This window comes from Acomys minous, assembly GCF_964271855.1.
Source record: "Acomys minous genome assembly, chromosome: 9".
NCBI lineage: Eukaryota > Metazoa > Chordata > Mammalia > Rodentia > Muridae > Acomys > Acomys minous.
Window position 1 is genome coordinate 14,258,515 of NC_140490.1, and position 18,208 is coordinate 14,276,722.

Genomic DNA, 18,208 nt, shown 5'->3' on the forward strand with positions numbered 1-18,208 from the left:
TTGGTTGAATATGATGGTGGTAACAATGTGATGGAAAAGGACCAAGAGGAGGCCCAGATGCAGCCATGAAAGGCCTTATAGGACATGTTAGAGAGGAACAGCAGGGAAGACTTAAAGAAATGGATGCCACATGATGAAGCTATGCACAGGAGATCTGGTGGTTAAGCCTGGACATGGGGAAGGCCACCCTCGTCACTTGTGCATCCAGAATGTCCAGAGGCCTAGGTAATGTACAGCAATGAAGAAATGGCAGAAATACCTGATGGGCTGTGCTATCCTAGATGTAGCTGAGATTTGAAAATTAGGTTAGCCAACTTCAATAAAGCTGGCCCACAGAAGAAACATGGCTCCATCTCAGGGCTTATGAGAGTCAATAATACAGGGAACTGAGGAAGACCTGAGTGAATGTGAAAAACAAAGCAAAACAAAACAGATAAAGCGATGAATAAGATTTTATTGCCAACATAGGCTTGGCTATGTCAGCTACCAATGCATTAGGCCCGTGGGAAACTGGCAAACCCTTCCCCATAAGGGCCAGCCTTAGAGTTGACCAAGCCTTCCTCTAGCCCAGCTGCAAATGTTGGCAGTGTGTGCAAGAATAAGGATTTGAAAACTTAGCCAGTGTGTTTAAAAACTAGGAACTTGCCGGACATGGTGGCACATGCCTGTAATCCCAGCACTGTCAGGAGGCAGATGTAGGTGAATCTCTGTGAGTCTGAGGCCAGCCTGGCCTATGAAGAGAGTCCAGGGCAACCAAGGCTACACAGAGAAATGCTGTTTCAAAAAACTGAAGCAGCTGGCAACTGTAGCTTCCTCCTCCTAGTGCTTACAGCCTAAGAATACCCTACTTACAGAGAACGCCCTACTCAGAGCAGCTATCTCCCCTTATCTATGCTGTACATAATAAATACACTGGGTTCTAGGCTATTATGGGAGTTAGTGCCACTCCATCCCAGCCCACCTCACCCCAGCTTTTCTATATGTGTGTCTGCCCTTTCTGCATTTCCTCACTATCCCAGTCAGGTTTCCATACCCAAGCCGTGTGGGACATGGCAAGTTAAAAACTGGAATACTACTATAAAGACAAACACTGATGTGAGGGAGCCAACCTGTCCCTGCCATGCAGTCTAAGGATGGGAGGGAGTTCACCCCCTTACGAGGGATAAGTAGGAAGGCTAGGAGCCAAAGTCTGAAGAAAACTGAGTGGGCCCTCAGCATGGAGGAGAGAAGGCCTGTTCTCAAGGCATTCCCCTCGTGACACTCCATCTTCCAGGAAGACATTAAAGCACAAAGTAGGACAAAATAAGTGAAGAGTCGGGGAGAGACAATATCCACTCTTGGACAGGTTCAGGGACCCTGGTTGATACCTTACATAATCAGTCAGCCAAACTGGGTCAAAGGGACCGATTTTTGCATACTCAAACAGCAAGTAGCCTACTAAAAATATTTCAGAAAAATATCACTGGATATAAATGGAGAGAAACAGGAGACAAAGTTGAGCTCCAAGGACTCCTGAGAACATCAAATGGACTCCTTGTACTACAGGAAGAGCCCCTGCTACCTCATCACCCTCCCTTCCCCAACTACTCCAGGACCCTGAGCATTATTCTCTGCCTGTACTTTCTCTCACATCAATCCTAATATGATGTCACAGAAGCGGGTTCCTAGACGGAAAACTGAGCAGGAACTATCCCTCACAGCTGAAGGTGAAGCCAGAGGTGGGTCAAGGAGAGGAAGTATAGAACATCCAAAATGTCTGCTGTATTAGGCCTGTCCATGGGCTCAAACTAGCTCTCTCTGTGCACTCTAACAGAGCCAGGAAGAGCTGATCGCTCCTCCTTCGCTGGCCAGAGATGAAGGGCTCTGCTCCGTCTTCTGCTGAGCTGAGCTCTTGTTGTGATTACCATGGACTCATGTTATAGGAATAAGAATGGGATAGATGCTACAGAAATGACTGGAATGTGCCCACATGATTAATGACTGCTGATAAAACAAGAGTCCTAGGCCAAATGAGAACTACATGCCAAGGTCATGGCTGTTACTCTCCAGGTGGCTGAAGCACACAAATACTGACCTAGCATCAGAGAAAAGAGCATCCCTACCACTGGGAATGTGTCCCAGTCCCATGTGGAAGGTGATGGCATGATTAAGTCCCTGGCATTTTAAGCTCAGAGAAGCACTGTCTTCTCCCTAACCCTGGCAGCGAAGCAGCCCTCGGGAGCGCCTACCTCTGCAGAGCTATCTTAATGTTTCTTCCCCTCTCTGAATACAAACTTTTAATGGAGATGTTCTCACAAAGGAAGATAAACACCTTAAGAGTTGGTATAGAGTTGTTGTGTTTTTTTTTTCTTTTCTTCTTCCTAAAAGGATAACTGGAAGTTGAGAGTCCTTGATGGATGTGAGGATTTCTTAGGATATTCATGGCACTCAGGCTACCTTACTCATAGCTGGTGCTATTTAGTCAGTTAAGACCCTTTGACCCACGCCCACATCTGTTGATTCACTCAGAGCAGAGCCTACCATGCTACTTCAGCTTTGGCCCAGACTGACACTCAAAAGACTTTCCTTCACGCCCCACCCCCGACCCCGCACCTCTAATCACAGTCAATTAAGGCACTCAACAAATGTGTGAATGTGAAGAGAACTGCAATGAAGAGGAGAAAGGCGGAACATGAGTGAGAAAGGCCACAGAAAGCCCTTAGTCCTCCCACAGCTGTGTCTGCCTGAGAGAGTGAATGGGTTCTAGTTCAAAGGAGCAGGCTAGAGAAATGATCTTTTCCAGGCAGTGATAGCCCTTTGAACCACCCCCATATGACTCTGGATGCACACTGTCTTCCAGAACATTCCGTCCACTGTCAGTTCCTAGACATGTTTACCTCATAAACTCTGAGCTCTTGGAGTGTTTAATCTCTGGAACCTGTCACAAATAAAGACACAACTCTGGTGATTAGTCAACTTTTGGTTAATGAATGCCCTCTGGAGACACTTATACATAGAAGACAGACAGACAGACAGACAGACAGACAGGAGTGGGTAGGTAAATAGATGGATGAGTAGGGGGATGGTGGGTAGATAGATGAGTTGGTGGATATGTGCTAGATAAGTGGATGATGAATAATAAATGGGTGTGTAGGTGGATAGAGTGAGGGACAGTTGAAATGGATAGTGTTGAGCAGAATGGATGATTTATGGATAGATGGATGATGGTTAGGTAGATGAATAGATGATACGGGAGGGAGAGATGGCAATGGGTGGGCATATTAGTTAGTGGATGAATTGATGGGTATTTTTTATTTAAATGCACATATTAATGCTTCATCTAAATATAAAGCATCAGGAAAAGGGATTTTTTGCTTCCACCTTTAGAAGGTAACCTCCTTTGTTTTTCATTTAGAACCTACTGAAAATGACTCCTTTTTTTAAAAAAAATTATTTATTTATATGAATGCTTTGCCTGCATGTACATCTGAAAGTTAGTAGAGGGCATCGGACCTCATTATAGATGGTGTGAACCACCATGCAGTTGCTGGGAATTAAACTTAGGACCTCTGGAAGAACAGTCAGTGATCGTAATCACTGAGCCATCTCTCCAGCTCCAAAAATGACTTCTTGCCCCCTTACTGCAATTTGTATGCTCTTAACTTATGCTTATATCTTATCTTAACTTAGATCTTGCACCTGGGCTTATGTCTGAGTATTTGTCCAGCCCTGGACAGAAACTACTATTTCCACATTGGTCTGTATACCTAGCAAAGGCAATCTGCTTTATCAGACTCCAATAGTGGTTTCATGTAGGGAATACAGGCCCTTACAGTTTGGAAATGTTAAGAAGTGGGTTTTGTGCAAAACAGAGCAAGAGCAGATGGTAGATAGGGAATCTTCACTCAGGTTGCCCTTCAGATCCTGACAACTAAAGAGAAGGCCTCCTCAAGGCAGGTGGGTAGACGTACATGTGTCAGTGTTAGATATGCCAAGGAAAGCTTGGGAGGAAAGAGGTTCCTAGCTACAAGGATGATCACTCATAGGGCATAAATGGCCAACATTAGCTCAGGCTAGAGCCGCAATGCCCAAAACAGAAGAGTGGCATAGCTTGAAGGTGCCCACGTCTCCTTCCTCCTATTGAAGAAAAGCACTGCACACATTTTCATCAGCCCAGGGAAAACATACAGAGCACATGCTGTATGACACAGACCCCAGTACTTCTGCTTGAGTAGGGCCAGAGCTCCAGCTGATCTAGACACGCTATAGCACAAAGTGACAGGAACCAATAAAGCATTTCAGATGGGGGTAGATGTGAGAATCAGAGGGGTCATAGCATCACAGCCAAGGGCATGATGGGAACACGGTTGCCAACCCCTACACACCTCCAAAAAAATCTAGAAATCTAGAACCAAGTCAGAGATGCCTTAGGGGGTGCAGCTGGGAACCTAGAAAAGACACACTAAGGTAAAGGTCTAAGGTCTTTTGGGGAACCTGGTGTTCTTTTCTAAATGAGCAGGAAGCTTCTCAGAATTAAATGTTTACTCATAACTCACTTGCTAGATGGCATCAAAGACATTCGCTTAATTCTCATAGATCCTCCTTCATGACAACAGAGTACACTGTGATCCGGACCCCTGGAGAGGTGCAGGGTGACATCCCTGGTTACCCATCATGAAATGCAGATGGCAATAGCCCTGTATGCATAGGCTTATTCTAAGATCATCATATATTGTTTTCATTCTTGGAGGAAGCCAACACAGAAAAGAGAGGAAGGGGCAAGTGAAGTACTTAGGCAGGCCCCTAATCTCAATTCAAGCCAGCTGAGGTCATGCCAAGGGTATCCTCAGTAGCTGGGGCTCAGCAGGGACCTGTTACACAAATTACGGTGATAAGGAGGATGGGAAATTACCCAGTGTTTCCCAACACCATCTTCTTCTCCAGGCTCCCTGGCCAAATATCCTTGCAAAGGCACATGGGGATTATATCTGACTTCTGTAGCTTATAGGACAGGAAACTAAGCGAAGATCGGCTCTTATTAGTAACTTTACCTGTGTCTGCTCACTTGGACCTGCTGGCATGTCCCTGGCCTCCTCCTGGCAGCACAGTCCCAACTGCCTGGTTCCAAGGCTTAAGCTAGGCTTTTCAGGCCTGGATGCCATAAGCCATCCTTGTAAGTAAAGGCACTTCTCTGGCCTTGATGTTTGACATATGAAGGCCCAAAGCATCTGGTTGGAGGCACAGAACTAACTCTATGGAAGACTATAGTTTTCTGAGCCCGGTTCCTGAGAGGGAAGCATTGTAGCACACATTCCCACTTCACCGAGGCCTCAGACATGAGAGGCTTTAGCACAGAGACCCTTCAACAAGAATGCCACAGGTATGGGGAGCCTGGGGAAATAAGTCAATGCCTGTAGGAAGTACTGTATTCTGTTGTGGGGACCTATGCCAAATTCTGCCATGTCAGAAATCCTGTGCTTAGGCTGTATGCTGTGACCTTCAAGTTGCTGACCTTTACCTCACCAGGAGGTCTTGTGTTCTAGGCTATCCTTGGACTATTTACCTTTGAAAGAAGTAGGGAAGTCTCAACTTGGAGCCACTCAGAGGATCTAGGAAGTTCTTACAAGGAACTACTCAGATAACTAGGAAGTTCTACAGGGAGCGATTTAGGCTATTACATTCTTGCCTGGGGGGGCGGGGGGAGGGTGGGCTAGGGTGAGTGAGTTAAGAATAGATCCTATTGACTTTGCCCTATATATGTTCCTGCTAGTTGGCAATAAAGTGAATCTTGATCAGAAATGTCCTGAATTGATTCGTTATTTCTCGCATCTCTGTATCCTACTTTCAATCCCCACTCCCTCTTTCAGGTGAACCCTGATTCGATTTTTCCCGTGGGCGGGGACCTGACATTCTGTACTCTGCCACACGGACCTTTCTCCTGCCTGGGCTCATTGGGTATAGTTTTGAATAAGCTTCCCACATGTCCTCACATACACTCTCCACTGCAATAGTACGGTTCAAGTGCCTTCATTTCTTCCTTAGAAGATGGTAGCTATGAGTCACCATGTCTCAGGCCCAGGCCTTCCTGTTCTACTCTACATAACTGCATAATCCTTTACAAACATCCCATCACATGGCATCTCCAAGGGTTGCATTCTGGTGGATTCCCCATCCAATTTCACCCCGTGCATCAGCCATTGCTCTTCCAGTCTCCAGAGTCTTTGCATATGACATTCTCCCTAATACAAACATAAACAAAACTCCCAATTTTAAGGTGTTTGTGAGAACAAAGTCTATGAATATTTGTGAAATATTCTTAACTTAAGCATTACACACAGCTGCTTAAAAAGATTACTGACTTAAGGAAAGTCCAATCGATCATTCTAAACTTATTCGTCAACACTAAAGAGAAGTGAAATCATTTGCATAGAGGATGCCTCTTCCTAGAGCTAGGTAATGATATATAAGGGCTGCACTGGGGAAGGTACAGGTGCTCCGGGTGGCTATCCTCCGTCCCCATTGCCTGCTACAACCCAAGGCTGTGTCTTCATGAGGTACAAGGTAAGGCAAAAATTTCTGATTTCACTTATCTGTGCAGAAACTGGATTCTGAGAAAGGAAACCAGAAATGTAGGAAACATCTCTAGGCAGCAGATAAAAGAACTCAGCCATGATCTCTACAGGGCCACCACTCTTGAAAAACCCAAGAGAACCTTCTTGACCACTGGAGAATCAGGGACCAATTACATGAACTTAACTAAAGCCCAAGGATGGAAAAATCGATGCTATTTTTTTTCTTAAGCATTAGCAGAGAATTCCCAATACATTAGTAGCTGGGTTTAATTTGGGAACATACCTGTGTCAGCAGGAACAAAGGCCACTAGAAAGATTGTTAAATTGATCTTCATGTGAAAATAAGAATTTACTTAAAGAGCAAGACCCAGAGGGAAAAACAGAGGAAAGATAAGGAGTCCAGCTTGATGGAGAGAGAATAGAGCACTGGGGCAGAAGAAACAATATTTAGAAATAATGAACATTCCTGAGAAGGATGACACTGAAAAATGGAGCAGTCACTCATTAGGCCTGTGGTGACACTACCGTGGACTCCAAGGCCATCTTACATTATGGTGCTATAACAGAATACCACAGACTCTCTACACTTCCAGAGACTGGGAATCCCAAATCAAGGTACTGTCAGTGCCAGTGTTTCGTGGGGGCCTGTTTCCTGGTTCATAGCATGCCTTCTTCCTGTGTCCTAATTTGGAAGTGGATAACTCCAGTCTTTCTTACAGAAAGTTCTAGTTCCATTTGTGAGGGTTCTACCCTGACAACTAAATTTGCTCCCTATGGCCTTAGATCTGAATACAGTCACCACAGGAATTAGGCTTCAACATATGAATTTTACGGGAATACAACATTCAAACCAGGACAAGCAGCTTGCACAAGTGTAGTAGGTCTGTTGCACTAATGGAAGCAGGCGAGGACATATTTCCTCCCTAGGCACCAACAAGGCAGGGTGTAGGCAGCCTGTTCACTTACTGCAGAAAGCATTAGGACGTGAGGTCATGCCACATAAGCGCTTCCGTAAAACATGCAGATAAACTCAGGAGAGCCTTGATTCCCAGCCCATCTGGATGACAGCACCCTGAGCCCTCTGCCACCTCCACTGGCCAGGAAAGGAGGGGCCTCACCAGGTCAGGATAATGTGTGCACCCCACTGCGCAGCCAGACTGTCTGCCTCCTGGTGCTTCTCTTCTCCTTAGTAACTCTGAGATTCCGGTCAAGACTTATTAGGGTACGCCAGCTGTGTCCCCGTCATGCTCTAGGGGCTAAGAGATGGCTGCACACTGCATTATCAGGGTAAGAATCATTCTTGAAAAGGGAGATGAATGGCAGGCCAAGGTCAGAGCCACACAGGCCAGCAGAAATCTCTCACCAGTCCATTATCCTCACAACCCAGGGCTGGAAATGCAAGAAGATTTTCATTAGGAATAGCCACATTTCCTCCAGGCAGCTAAAGAGCCCAGCACGTTCTTCTCTCTATCATTAATCAAGCAAAGTGGGCTGTTTGGGGAGACATCATAGAGACAAACAGCAGGCGCTGACCTCTGACCAAATCTGTGGACAGACTCTGGTTGGTCAGCAATGTCAGATAAGCAGTGGACAGAGGGTCCAGCTGAGAAGACAGTCTGACATCCAGATGCCCCAGCATGAACAATCTATCCCCAGGCAAGACCTCTGTGCCAAACTGCTGCTAGCCCACCTGTCTTGAGAGGGCATTGTAGCCAGGCCAGAGGATGGAGCAGATGGTGACTGAGGGTAAAAGGGTTGTAGGAGGCTCTGTTCACCACTGGCTCAGAAGGGAGAATATAGAAGAGCATCTGTCTCCAGACAAGCCCCTCCCAGGTACATGTGGACACCTGCAGCCAGAGTGGCCAGCAGCTGTCCCCACAGAGACCAGCTATGCACCTGACTCATGCAGCCTTCCACACTGTCCTTGTTAAACTGCCCATTGGAGTCTTTAGCATTAAGTAAAAAACTGGAAGTGGCATGGAATCCAAGGCAGATAGTGAAAGAAGCCTAGGGGATGCCCCAAAGAAGCTTCTCTTACAAGATTGACAAAGACCTAATATCAGGGAAAAGAACAGTAAGCTTCCAGGAAATGAGGACAAGAAAAAGGGTGCCTCAATCCCTACCAACCCACCCACCTCAACACATCAAGTCCCATCCGAACTGAGTGCATTCCCTTCCACTGAAGCTGGGCAAGGCAGCCCTGCCAGTGCACAAAGATGCACTAGCAATCTTTTTGGCAAAAGTTCCAACCCTGAGAACATCTCACGGCAATGCCATATTGGACCCCACAGCTTAGATAAGACAGCACAGTGACCAGACAGTACAGCACATATCATTTCCTGCCATGCTCTGGAAACACATTGGAATAGATGGGGTGGCAATGTGGTGATGCTTCTGTTATTTCAATTACAAGTTGAAGTCACTGGGAGAGGCAGTTCTAACATCAGAGTACAATAGCAAGTCTTTTCTGAGCAAGGTTGCCTGGGAAATCTTAGCAAATCCTCAGGGTTCTAAGGGACTAGTTATCACTTTTATTACCGGCTAAGTCAGACAAGCCCTAAACTAACCTGTCAAGAAAACAAAAACGAGAAACACCCAAATCAGACAGTGTTTTGTAGAGAAGACTAAACAACCACACACAGGCAAATGCCACCCATGCCTTCTGAAAGCAATGGAAGCTACTTCTCTAGGTATTTTTCTTCCAAGGGACTTTCTCTGTACGAAATAGCAGCCAAATTGGTCAGCAAATACTACTTGGTTGGCTTTCAAAACAGGAATCCCTGACCACAGGGCTAAATAGAGGAAGACAGAGTCTGTGGGACCAGTTCTCTTTGATAGAGAAGCCTGGAGATGGATGACCTTGCAAAATCGCCCTGTGCTTTGACAATGCGTAAGCGAGGATCATCATCCCAAAGGCAGCCATCTGGGGAAGGAACGAAGATGGACTTGGGAGCTCCATTTCCAGGGGGATTTTCATTAATTTCATCAAGACAAAGTTAATAATCCATGACAGCAATTTTGTGTGTGTGTGTGTGTGTGTGTATGAGTTGGTTGTTCTAAGCATGTTGGAGTCTTTTCGATAAATCTCACAGCTAGAGGCTAGTAGAAATTAGTTTGCCTTCTACACTGTCATTAGGAAAGAAAAGAGTGGTAATAGTTTCTGGGGAAACTTGAACGGAATGGCTTGTAAATGAGATGAATCTACAAGCTTCCCAAGTGTGGGCAGAGGAGTAAATAAATCCACACTCCCCTCCCATCATAGCCCCAAAGAAGGATGTACAAACAGCAGAAGGAGATAGAAGAGATTTCTTTAATAAAGTGCTTTACTTATCTCCATATAAAGATGCTTCTAGAGACCATTTAACTTGGGTTTCAAGTCTTTAGATTATTAGCAGAATCATCTCATACATTCGTATTGATGGTCTCCCGTAAGCAGGGTCTTTCATGAAGAGCTAAATGGATAAAAAAAAAATCATGGTCCGTCTTTTTCAGAAAAAGCAGCTGTTGACTGAGCAGCTGAATAAGTTACAGAGACAGTGGGAACTACAAAGCTGTGACAGACAGCTGGAGAGGTAGGGACCACTCTCCTGTAAAGGGTGAGGTTTACACCTGTTCCAACACAGGTATGCAGGCATGTTCAGCCTTTCTGTGGAAACTTCAATTATACTGGCCACCTCGTGTGATGGTCCTCTTAATAGCCAAGTCCTATTGGAAGTGGTTTCCATAATTTCTAGCATTAACTTTTCATGGCAATTCTCTAGAGTAGCATATTTTGTGTCTTGAATTGACAATGTAAGAAACAGAGATACAGAATTTTAAAAATATGAGTTGACTAAGTAGTAGCTAGAATTACTGGGATTTGCATATAGGCAGTCTGGTTCATGTGGTGATGGTGGTGATGAACAGGTCCTTATGGTTTTGTTTTTTATCTTTCCTACTTCTCTGGTCCCTGTGTCTCAGAAAGAACAGAGACAGGAAGGGGGCCCTGAAATGTGTGGCTCAGAGCCTTAGTTACATACTTGGTACATGCCACTTTAGTATGCCATCAACTGAACTTCTCCTCCACCCCTTAAACTCCCTTGTTCTCTTCCAGATAGCAGACTCTTTGCACCTAGCAGGTCTGAAGAGATAGGGACAGCTTGACTCTTTCCATATGTCAGTCTATAGCAAGAAAAATCAATGTGACAAGAAGTGCAGGCCTCTCTCCTCTGCCCCATCCTGCACTGCCCATGTCTGTACAATTGAAAGTGACCTTCCTTTGGGGAAAACTGGAGCAATTTAACTGAATGAGAAATGCAAAATGGATGGAGGCATAGGAGGTAGGGAAGAAGCAAGAATGGCAGTGACTGGAGAGAGAGAAACTACACCAAGGGAGAGGGGGTCTGGGCGATCACCCAGGAAAGGAGACCCACAGGCTGAGGCCCAGCAAGAAAAAAGTACTGCCCTCTCCCTCACAGAGTGAGGACACGCATACCACCTGGTCCTTTGTCCAACTTTGTGCACATCCCCATGGAGAGAGAGAATGGTGCAGACAGTGTTTCAGTGAGAGGGACTCACTCGACTCTGTCACCTCTTCCATTCCCCAGGGGAAAGAAGACAAAGGAAAATTATACCATAGGCCTTTCTAACCCACCATCCAAAGTTTCTAGTTCACAGCTCTGTTGAGGCCAATGCTCCTGTTTCTTAATCAAATCCTTACTACCTCAGGAAATTCTTAGCTAGTCTATCTTGCCAATTTAGCCGATGTGCTCTCTGGCATGGTGAGCACCAGGGGAGGGCAGGTGCTCCAGCTATAATCAGTGTCATCTATGTTTCCTTCCCACTGGGAACAAGTCTTTTCTCAAGTGTAACATCTATGATCTAAGCTTTCTTCTCCTTCTGACAATGTAAGAATAGAGAGTAAATTCAATGCTTTCACTAGTCACATGATGCTACAGCCCACCCAAGATTCCCGTGGCCCCCTCTCCAGTATGAAGGTCTTCTGATATGGTGACACCAACGGTCCTAAGTAAGACTGACATTCACGGGGCAAATACAGCCAGCCCTGATCTGAATTCTGATTTCTACTCCTGACTCCTGACTGGGAAAATAAAGTGGGACAGATTTCCAGTGTTGGGCGGTGAGTGTACCCTATGTGCAAAGTTACACGGGAAATTTGCACAAGCCCAATAGAAGACACTTTCTTTTGCCGTGTGGCCTTTATTAAACATCATCAAGTTTCTGGTGCATCGCATGTTCCAAATAATGACACGAATTCGGGGAAGCCAGTGGGAATTCCCTATTGTTCTCAAAGATCCACACTAAAAACAATCCATACACAGGCCGATCTTTACTATGCTAAGGCCACATTGCCAGAAGATGAAGGTCACACAATATGCCAAGACAGTGGCTGGAGTATTAACATAAACATTTTACAGCTCTCATCTAGGAAGGTGTATAGTAAGTGGCCATGTCCTAAACCAGTTCTCGGGCCTTTCTGCTCAGTGGAGATCCTGCAGCACCCTGGCTGGCCCAAACCTCAGCACTTAGCGGACAAACCAAGGCTGTGTCAAGTGTTTTACAAGCATGGTGTCTGTGTAAGTGACATCTTACAAAGAAGAGCCCAAAGGATGCCTCCATCCCAGCCTTGCTACAAAGCATTCAGCATAGATGCTTAAGAGGCAGCAATCTGCCCCACTCCAAGCATGTAACTTTTAAATACCAGAGGTATCCTGTGAGCAAGCAAGCCCTGCCTGCCGAAACCAGGATAATTACGTACCACTAATGCTGCTCTGAGACGAGACACTGTACCTGGTTGACTGATTTCCATTTCAGCAAATGACAGCAGTTTAGTCATTAAAATGGGTGGGTAACTATTGAGCTGGAGCCCAGCAGGCCCAGGATATTGCCTGGTCAGGCCAAGGATGTGGTGAGAGCCCTACATGGAGGAGACAGGAGGCACTGACCTGCAGCATCTGGAGGTAGCCTTCCTGTGGATCGCAGAGCAGGGAAGAGATGCGGTGGTTATTCCTCATGCATTTCTGGTTGTCCTTTGCGGATGGGAAGATTTGTCGGACCACGGTCATCCTGCCGAGAGCACTGTGGACCAGGTCCAGGATCTCGGGGTCACTGATCTCCTAGAGACACAAGCAGATCCATGCTTATACCCTCGTGAATAGAAAAGGACACAAGGAGGCATCTGGGCCCAAATCCCACACAGCTGAAGAGGTCAAATGATTAGGCCCAGGCTACATGTTTCATTAGTTACTTACTTTCAAACAACAGCAAACAAAACAAAACAAAACACACACCAAAAAAACCCACCTTGCTATCTCTTAGGTGCAAACAGGATTGTCCAATATTCCCTGTGAGGTCTAGTCTGTAGTAAGCACCAAGTTATAGTAGACATGAAGTATAACCCTTCACCACGGAGCATACTGAGTACACCTGGGGTCAGAAATATAGACCATGCTAGATCTTGATACACTAGGTGTTTTGCATCCATTTATTAATGCCATCCTCAAAGAAAAACCTCTAAGAATGCTATGAAGGGAATAAAATTATTATATAAGTTCGCCCTCAAGCATGGAAATTAAAAAAGAAGCTGCCTATAGGGAGATCTCTCCGAGGGAGGCCTCTGTAAAATATCAACCTTAAACTAAGCCTAAAAATAAACATAAGTAATGAGTGTGTATGTGTGTGTGTGTGTGTGTGTGTGTGTGTGTGTGTGTGTGTGTGTGTGTTGGAGACAAAGTGTAACTGGAATCTGGTACGCTAGAAGATGGACTCTGTTCCATCTAAGACATCAGTGGAAGAGATGCAGATGGGAAAGTCAGGGTCCATCCATCCCACGTCAGACAAACAACAGCAGCCGGATAGAAAGTATGCATTTTCCCTAGGGGTAGTAAGGAGCTTGAAATTTTTTAGTATAAATATGCTATAATCAGAATGGCTTTTTTGAAAACGTCTGGTTGCTTCATGGGCCAAAGACTAGAGAGGAACAGAGAGGTGGGGCATCAGAGAGAAGAATGCAAGGCTGCGTACATAACTGAGCCTAAAGCTGAACTACAAAGAAATGGAAACAAATATTCACACAGAGTTCCAGCAGTGGGGCAGTCAGACTAAGGAGACCCCAGGCTCACTGCCTCTAAGACATTACTACATTAATGCTAGGCTCCAAGTCAGCATTTTAACTAACATCGATGGATTTAAAAATAAGCTTCCAATTGTCCTCTTTGCACATGATCCATGGAGGTTTTGAGACCCTGTGATATTACAAATGCAGGCACCAGGCAGGAAGTTAGTGGGTAAGATCTCAAAATCATTTAAATGAGAGCATAATAATTTTAGGGGTAAGATGCTAAATCAAGTGATTAAGGGTTTGTCTTAGGATGCTGCTGCTGCTGGTGGTAATGATGGTGGTGGTGGTTTTGTGTGTGTGTGTGTGTGTGTGTGTGTGTGTGTGTGAGAGAGAGAGAGAGAGAGAGAGAGAGAGAGAGAGAGAGAGAGAGAGAGAGAGAGAGAGAGAGAGAGATAGAAGGGGAGGGGAAGCAAGGGAGGGAGATAGCCAGTTAAACCCGCTTGTTAGATCTGTATCCTTAGCATCATTATCAGTTCCTAAGTATACTAAATTACCCAGATCTCAAAAAAAAAATTTAAAAATATTATATGTCGGACTTGGACCCATGTCACTGAAGTTTTTATCCATGACGGATTGCAACAAAGAGATAACCAAATATAAAAAACAATTGGTCAGAAGAAACAGTCCCTGAACACAGAGAGATTCAGAGCGGGTAGGGTATAAGTAGAGCCTAGACATGTGCATTCAGCTCTCTTCTAGCTGCCCTGGGGACAAAGACTCTTCCAAGAGCACAGGTTAGAGGGTGAGAGAACTCACAGCCTAAACCCAAGGGAAGGAGGGACATCAAGAGAATAACGCATAGACAGTTCACTTTGCTTAAACTGGAAGCAGACAGGCCGTGGGAGTGTTTCCTTCTCTAGAAAATGCATAATAACTTCCAGCCCAGGTGGCTTATGCTCTTAATCTAAGAATTTGGGAGTTGAGAGAAAAGGACTGCCGCAAGTTCAAAAACAGCCTGGGCTACACAGTTAGTTATGGGCCAGCCTGGCCTAAAGTGAGATCCTGACTCTAACAAAATAAACATAAGTAAATAAATAAATAGACAAACAAACAAACAAACAGAAGTAACCCAAGGAAGGATGTAGGTGTCATGAAATACAAAATGGAATTATGGGTAAGGGTGTTAGCGACAAGACAGCTATAAGAAAAGAGAAGTGTATTGAACTATCCCTGCCCTGGAATGAATCCTACTTAACTATGGGGAATGGTGTCTTTAATGTGTTCTTGGATTTGGTTTGTGAGTACCTTTGCACCAATGTTCATAAAAGAAATTGGTCTGAAATTGTATTTCTTTGTTGGGTCTTTGTGAGGTTTAGGTACCAAAGTGACTGTTGCCTCACAGAATGAGCTTGGTAATGTTCCATCCATTTCTATTTTGTGGAGTAGCTTGAAGAGTATCGGTATTAGCTATTCTTTGGAGATCTGGTAGAATTCTGCACTGAAACCATATCGCCCTGGGCTTTTTTTTTTTTTTTTGGGTTAGGAGACTTTTAATGACTGCTTCTATTTCTGTAGGAGAAACAGGACTATTTAATTTGTTTATCTTAGCTTGATTCAACTTTGGCAAGTAGAATTAATCAAGAAAATTGCCCATTTCCCTTAGATTTTCAATTTTTTATTTAATTAATTTATTCAGATTACAACTTAATTGTTATCCCATCACTTGTATCCTCCTGTTTCTCCTTCACTTGCGCTTTCACCCTATTCCTCTCCCCTAGGTCTAAGACAGAGGGGGACCTCTTCCCCCACTATGTGGTCATAGGCTATCAAGTCTCATCTTGGTAGCCTGCTTATTTTTTCTTTGAGTGCCACCAGGACTCCCCACTAAGGGGAAGTAGTCAAATATGTGGCACCAGATTTCATGTCATAGTCAATCCCTGCTCTCCACATAACTGCAGAAAATGTCTTGTCCATTGGGTAGATCAGAGCAGGGTTTCGATGTTTATTACTTATATTGCCCTTGGTTAGTGCAATAGTTTGAGCAGACTCTCCTGGGCCCCAATCCATCTATCATGATAAGCCTTTGAATTGGGGCCTAATGACTGTTTACATTTCTTCAGTGACTGTTGTTATGTCTCCCTTTTCATTTCTGATTTTGTTGATTTGGATAGTGTCTCTCTGCCTTTTTGTTAGTTTGGCTAACGATTTATCTATCTTGTTGATTTTCTCAAAGAATCAGCTTCTGGTTTTGTTGATTCTTTGAATTGTTCTTTTTGTTTCTAATTTATTGATTTCAACCCTGAGTGTGATTATTTCCAGCTGTCTACTCCTCTTGGCTGTTTCTGCTTCTTTTTTTCCTAGGGCTTCCTTATGCATCATTAAGTTCTACTAGAGCAGTAAGACAACAAAAGGAGATCAAGGGGATCCAAATGGGAAAAGAGAAAGTCAAATTATCCCTATTTGCAGATGATAAGACAGTGTACATAAGTGACTCCCAAAATTCTACCAGAGAACTCCTACTGCTGAAAAACATCTTCAGCAAAGTGGTTGGATACAAAATTAACTCAAAAAAGTCAGTAGCCTTCCTGTATACAAATGACAATCGTTCTGAGAAAGAAATTAGGGAAACTATACCCCTCACGATAGCCACAAGCAATATAAACTATCTAGGAGTAACTCTAACCAAGCAAGTGAAAGACTTGTTTGAAAAAACTTCAAATCTCTGAAGAAGGAGATTGAAGATGACATCAAAAGATGGAAAGATCCCCCTTGTTTATGGATCATGACAATTAACATAGTAAAAATGGCCATCTTACCAAAAGCAATTTACAGATTCAATGCAATCCCTATCAAAATACTTACACAATTTTTAAAGACATTGAAAGATCATTTCTCAACTTCATATGGAAATGCAAAAACTCAGAATAGCTAAAACAAGCCTGTACAATAAAAGATTCTCTGGAGGAATATCCATACCTGATCTTAAGCTGTACTACAGAGCAAAAGTAATTGAAACAGCATGGTACTGGTGTATCAATAGGCCAGTGGATCAATGGAATAAGATTGAAGACCCAGAAATAAATCCACACACAAATGGACACTTGATATTTGACAAAGAAGCAAAATCTATTCAATGGAAAAAGGATAGCATCTTCAACAAATGGTGCTGGTGTAACTGGATGTCTACATGTAGAAAAACACATCTGACAAAGGACTAATATCCAAAATACATAAAGAGCTCAAGAAATTAAACACCACCAAACCAAATAACCCAGTTAAGAAACAGGGCTCAGAACTAAACAGAGAATTCTCAACAAAGGAATATCAAATGGCTGAGAAACACTTAAAAGAAATGCTTAATGCCCTTAGTCATCAGAAAAATGCAAATCAAAATGACTCTGAGATTCCATCTTACACCCATCAGAATGGCTAAGATAAAAAACTCAAGCACATGCTGGCGAGGATCTGGAGAAAGGGGAACACTCCTTCATTGCAATGGTGAGTGCAAATTTGTACAACCATTTTGGATACCATTCTCGAGCTTTCTCAGAAAACTGAAAATGCAGTTACTGCAAGACCCAGCTATCCCACTTCTTAGACTATACCCAAAAGATGCTCCACCACACAGCAAGGACATATGCTTAACCATGTTCATAGCAGCCTTATTCGTAATAGCCAGAATCTGGAGACAACCAAGATATTCTCAGTCGAAGAATGGATAAAGAAACTGTGGTACATTTACACTATGGAAAACTACTCTGCTATTAAAAACAAGGAAATCCTGAAATTTGCAGGCAAAGGGATAGAACTAGAAATGATCATCCCGAGTGAGTTAACACAGACCCAGAAAGATACACATGGTATATACTCACTTATAATTAGACACTAGCCCAACAGGGATGTCCCCTGAAAGTCTTCACTTAGAAGAAGACTGGGATAGATACTGGGACTTCCTACTGGGACTCCAGGTGAGAGAACTTAGGGAGAATAGGGAAATAGAAGGATCCAGAGGGTCCTAGAAATCAACAAGAAAACCATCAAGGCTGGCGGATCTGGAACCAGAGGGGACTGTTCAAACTACTATACCAACCAAGGACAATGCATGCAGTAAACCTAGAATCCCTATCCATATCTAGCCAATGGACAGCACATTCTCCATAGTTGTGTGGAGAGTGAGGACTGACTCTGACATGAACTCTGGTGCCTCCTATTTGACCACTTCCCCTTGGTAGGGAGGTCTGGTGGCACTCAGAGGAAGGGTAAGCAGGCTACCAGGATGAGACCTGATAGGCTATGATCATATGGTGGAGGAGAAGGTCCCCTTCTGTCGCAGACCTAGGAGAGGAGAATAGGGCGAAAGGGGGGAATGGGAAGATACAAGTGAGGGGATAATAATTGAGATGTAATGTGAATAAATTACTTACATTTTTTAAAAGAAAAAGAAAAAAGAAGTACCTCATGCCATTTGTTTTTCCCACATATTCTTGATGCAAAATGACACTGTAGAGGCATTTCTTAGAAATCCTTCTCTTAAGCCTCTCCTGCTCCTTCAACTGCCAGTAGGACAAACCAGAAACAAATGGTTCTCACCACCGTA

General features: G+C 44.1%; 1 protein-coding gene across 3 annotated transcripts in view; it reads right to left on the reverse strand.

The window, feature by feature from the left end:
• Positions 1-18,208, reverse strand: part of GRID1 (glutamate ionotropic receptor delta type subunit 1) — a 715,979-nt gene that overhangs the window by 241,770 nt on the left and 456,001 nt on the right. For all 3 annotated transcript variants that reach the window (XM_084796807.1, XM_084796806.1, XM_084796808.1), the window contains one exon: positions 12,497-12,667. In XM_084796807.1, the coding sequence (XP_084652933.1) occupies positions 12,497-12,667 (171 nt within the window). The remainder of the gene's footprint in view (positions 1-12,496; positions 12,668-18,208) is intronic.